The 4671-nt window shown below is 65.3% G+C and overlaps 1 protein-coding gene across 1 annotated transcript; it reads right to left on the bottom strand.

Moving 5' to 3' along the window:
- Window positions 1–3429: 3429 nt before the first annotated feature.
- Window positions 3430–4202, bottom strand: LOC121273623 (zinc finger protein 239-like). Its single transcript, XM_041180767.1, has 2 exons — window positions 4158–4202; window positions 3430–4113 (listed from the first exon to the last, which is right to left on the bottom strand). The coding sequence occupies exons 1-2, from the start codon at window positions 4200–4202 to the stop codon at window positions 3430–3432; spliced, it is 729 nt and encodes a 242-aa protein (XP_041036701.1).
- Window positions 4203–4671: the final 469 nt, after the last annotated feature.

Raw genomic sequence — 4671 nt, forward strand, 5'->3', positions numbered from 1 at the left:
AGACAGAGAGAGGAGGGGGGGGAGACAGAGAGAGGAGGGGGGGAGACAGAGGGGGGAGAACAGAGAGTGGGGGGGGAACACAGAGGGGGGGGAACACAGAGGGGGGGGAACACAGAGGGGGGGGAACACAGAGGGGGGGGAACACAGAGGGGGGGGAACACAGAGGGGGGGGAACACAGAGGGGGGGGAACACAGAGGGGGGGGAACACAGAGGGGGGGGGAACACAGAGGGGGGGGGGAACACAGAGGGGGGGGGGAACACAGAGGGGGGGGGGAACACAGAGGGGGGGGGGAACACAGAGGGGGGGGGGAACACAGAGGGGGGGGGAACACAGAGGGGGGGGGGGAACACAGGGGGGGGGGGAACACAGGGGGGGGGGAACACAGAGGGGGGGGGGAACACAGGGGGGGGGAACACAGGGGGGGGGAACACAGGGGGGGGAACACGGGGGGGGGGGAACACGGGGGGGGGAACACAGGGGGGGGGAACACAGAGGGGGGGAACACAGAGGGGGGGAACACAGAGGGGGGGGGGAACACAGAGGGGAACAGAGAGGGGGGGGAACAGAGAGGGGGGGGGAACAGAGAGGGGGGGGAACAGAGAGGGGGGGGAACAGAGAGGAGGGGGGGGAGACAGAGAGAGGAGGGGGGGAGACAGAGAGAGGAGGGGGGGAGACAGAGAGAGGAGGGGGGGGAGACAGAGAGAGGAGGGGGGGAGACAGAGAGAGGAGGGGGGGGGAGACAGAGAGAGGAGGGGGGGAGACAGAGAGAGGAGGGGGGGGGAGACAGAGAGAGGAGGGGGGGAGACAGAGAGAGGAGGGGGGGGAGACAGAGAGAGGAGGGGGGGGAGACAGAGAGAGGAGGGGGGGGAGACAGAGAGAGGAGGGGGGGGAGACAGAGAGAGGAGGGGGGGGAGACAGAGAGAGGAGGGGGGGAGACAGAGAGAGGAGGGGGGGGAGACAGAGAGAGGAGGGGGGGGAGACAGAGAGAGGAGGGGGGGGAGACAGAGAGAGGAGAACAGAGAGTGGGGGGGGCACAGAGGGGGGGGGGGACACACAGAGAGAGTGAGTCAGAAAATGGCCTGAACTACAAATCAATTCTGGTCTAATGAATGGCAGAAGAGACCCATGGGGTTGAAAGGCCTCCCGTTCCTGTGTAGCGGCCTCAAGGGGGGGTGAATGTCCTCCTCCTGTTCCTGTGTAACAGACTCAAGGGGGCTGAATGGCCTCCTTCTGTTCCTTATTTAAAGGTCCCTGTGTTGCAGTAACCCAGTTGTCTATGGGTGTGTGGGGCTAGGTGTGGGTAGGTATGTGTGTGTGGGGGGGGGGTAGGTATGTGTGTGTGTGCGTGTGGGGGGGGTAGGTGTGCGTGTGGGGGAGGTAGGTGCGCGCGTGCACTGGGGGGTAGGTGCGCGCGCGGGTGTAGGTGCGCGCGCGGGGGGGTTAGGTGCGCGCGCGGAGGGGGTTAGGTGCGCGCGCGCGCAGGGGGGTAGGTGCGCGTGTGTGGGGGAGGGTAGGTGTGCGTGTGTGGGGGAGGGTAGGTGTGCGTGTGTGGGGGAGGGTAGGTGTGCGTGTGTGGGGGAGGGTAGGTGTGCGTGTGTGGGGGAGGGTAGGTGTGCGTGTGTGGGGGAGGGTAGGTGTGCGTGTGTGGGGGAGGGTAGGTGTGCGTGTGTGGGGGAGGGTAGGTGTGCGTGTGTGGGGGGGGTAGGTGTGCGTGTGTGGGGGGGGGTAGGTGTGCGTGTGTGGGGGGGGGGTAGGTGTGCGTGTGTGGGGGAGGGTAGGTGTGCGTGTGTGGGGGGGGTAGGTGTGCGTGTGTGGGGGGGGTAGGTGTGCGTGTGTGGGGGGGGTAGGTGTGCGTGTGTGGGGGGGGTAGGTGTGCGTGTGTGGGGGGGGTAGGTGTGCGTGTGTGGGGGGGGTAGGTGTGCGTGTGTGGGGGGGGTAGGTGTGCGTGTGTGGGGGGGTAGGTGTGCGTGTGTGGGGGGGGTAGGTGTGCGTGTGTGGGGGGGGTAGGTGTGCGTGTGTGGGGGGGGTAGGTGTGCGTGTGTGGGGGGGGTAGGTGTGCGTGTGTGGGGGGGGTAGGTGTGCGTGTGTGGGGGGGGTAGGTGTGCGTGTGTGGGGGGGGTAGGTGTGCGTGTGTGGCGGGGGTAGGGTAGGTGTGTGTGTGTGTGTGTGTGTGTGTAGGTTTGTGGGTGTGTGTGTGTGTGGGGGGGGGTTGGTGTGTGTGTGTGTGGGTGTATAGGTGTGTGTGTGTGTGTGTATGTGTGTGTGGGGGTTGGTGTGTGTGTGTGGGGGTTTGTGGGTGTGGGTAGGTATATCTGTTACACCGCCCTAGCCAGGTTCCCTCTTCTCCATTCAAAAAGACAGAAATACAACCATTGTTTCCAAAAAAACCCCCAAAAATATAAATAAACACTCCCAGCACAAACAAACCCTGACCGAGCAGAGCACGGAACACCGCGCTCGGCGGTCCGATCTCCCCTCCTAATTCAACCCTTGGGCGTCCAGGTGTCAGTCTGGTAAAGCAGCGCCGCGCTCCCCCTGCGGCCGGCCGGTCTGTCCTTCCTGAGCGACACACGGTCCTCCGAGTCGCACCAGGGCTTTGCCTCGCTGTCTCCTGGGTGCGATTACCCTGCAGGTACAGCACCACACGAGCAGCCATGGAGGAACATGCTGGGGTGTCTGAGCAGGTTGGGGTGGGGGCTGACCTAATCGAGCTGTGCAAAGTGATGAGGTGGCCAAGATGGGGTAGACAGGAAAGACTCGTTTCCCTCTGGCTGAGGGGTCAATTACCATTGGGGTGGGGGCTGGGGGGGGGGGTGGAGAATAGATTTAAGGTGATTGGTGGAAGGATTAGAGGGGGAAAACCTTTTCCAGAGGGTGGCAGGCGTCTGGAACTCACTGCCTAAGTTGGTGGCTGGGGCCGAAACGCTCGACTCGCTTAAACAGGTACCTGGATCTCCATCCGAAACACCGTAACCCGTCAGGTTAAGGACCGGGTGCCGGAAGGAATGATTAAAATGAGCGGCCAGTCTCTTTTTCATCTTTTTCTGGCCGGCACAGGCACGATGGGCTGAATGGCCTCTTTCTGTGCCGTGACTTTCCTATGGTTCTATGGAGGGCGCAGCCAACGGCCCCCCCCACCACCCCCAGCCAACCCGTGGCGTATTTAAAGACGCAGGCCCCTGTGCGGTCTCGCTACTGCCTCCCGGGAGTCAGAGGACTCATCAAACCCCTGCCATGCCCCCCCCCCCCCCGCTGCCACCATGTGGCGTAATTAAAGACTCCAGTCCTGTCCGGTCTCGCCATTGCCTCCGGGGAGCCGGAGGACGCATCGAGTAACCCCAACCCCACCCCCCACCCACCCACACCCCCCCCCCCTCCCCACAACCTTCTCCCCCCTCCCCCACCATTATCCGCACGTACTGAGCTTTCAGCCGGGCTTCTGCTGCGGCAAATCCTCGGAGATTCCCGCGCTCTCCTCGGCGCCGGGCGGGCTGGGTGGGCCGCCCTCCTTGGTGTGAGTGAACCGGTGGCTCAGCATGTGGGAGAGCTGGACGAAGCCACGGCCGCAGAGCGGGCAGCGGAAGGGGCGCTCGGCGGCGTGAACGTGCCGGTGGGTCAGCAGGTGGGAGGACTGGGTGAAGCGGCGTCCACACTCGGGGCACGGGTAGGGCCGCTCGCCCGTGTGGAGACGCCGGTGGGTCCGCAGGTGGGAGGAGCGGGTGAAGGCCTTGCCGCACTCGGGGCAGGCGAAGGGGCGCTCGCCGGTGTGGAGCCGCTGGTGCCGCAGCAGCGTGGAGGAGTCGGTGAAGCCGTCGCCGCAGCGCGGGCAGATGAAGAGCCGCTCGCCGGCGTGGACGCGCTGGTGCCGCAGCCGGTTGGAGGACTGGTTGAAGCCTTTGCCGCAGACGGCGCAGCTGTAGGGCCGCTCGCCGGTGTGGACCCGCCGGTGGGTCAGCAGGTGGGACGAGCGGGTGAAGCGCTTGCCGCAGTCGGCGCAGGCGAAGGGCCGGGCGCCGCGGTGGCTCAGCCGGTGGGCCGACAGCTCGCTGGGCTGCCGGAAGCCCGCCCCGCACTCCTCACACCGGTGCGGCTGCTGGCCGCCCCGGCTGCACTGGTGCCGCGCCAGGTTGGACGGGCGGCTGAAGGTGCGCCCGCAGGCCAGGCACTTGTGTCGTCGCTCCCGGCCACCGCCGCTGCCATTGCTTCCTTCCCCTCCTCCGGTGTCCAGGGTCTGCCGGCACTCAGGGCCCGGCACGTCGCTCGACTCCGCCAGGCTCTCGGGCGAGTCTCGGTTCGGGCTCCCCATCGGCAGCTCCTGGCCTTCTTAACTCCCTGAAAAAAGAATGAATTAGCCAAGGTCAGTCTGGCAAGCACGGCACAGAAATCCACAGTAGACATTCCCAATGGCTGCCCCAGCCCCCTCTGCAAAAGCTGGAAGGAAATCTCCCACCCCGGCACTCCCGCCCTCAACACAAGAGCCTAAGAATTAGGAGCCGTAAGGGGACACTCAGCCCCTCGAGCCAGCTCTGCTGCTCAATGGCTGGCCTTTTGCTCTTTCAAGCGAAGTGGGCGCCGCTGGCGAGGCCCCAGCATTTGTTGACCTCCCCCTCCGCCCCTAATTGCCCCACGAATTGGGTGGCTCTCCCACGGCCGTTTCAGGGGGGCAAAA

This window comes from Carcharodon carcharias (assembly GCF_017639515.1).
Source record: "Carcharodon carcharias isolate sCarCar2 chromosome 27 unlocalized genomic scaffold, sCarCar2.pri SUPER_27_unloc_1, whole genome shotgun sequence".
Taxonomy (NCBI): domain Eukaryota; kingdom Metazoa; phylum Chordata; class Chondrichthyes; order Lamniformes; family Lamnidae; genus Carcharodon; species Carcharodon carcharias.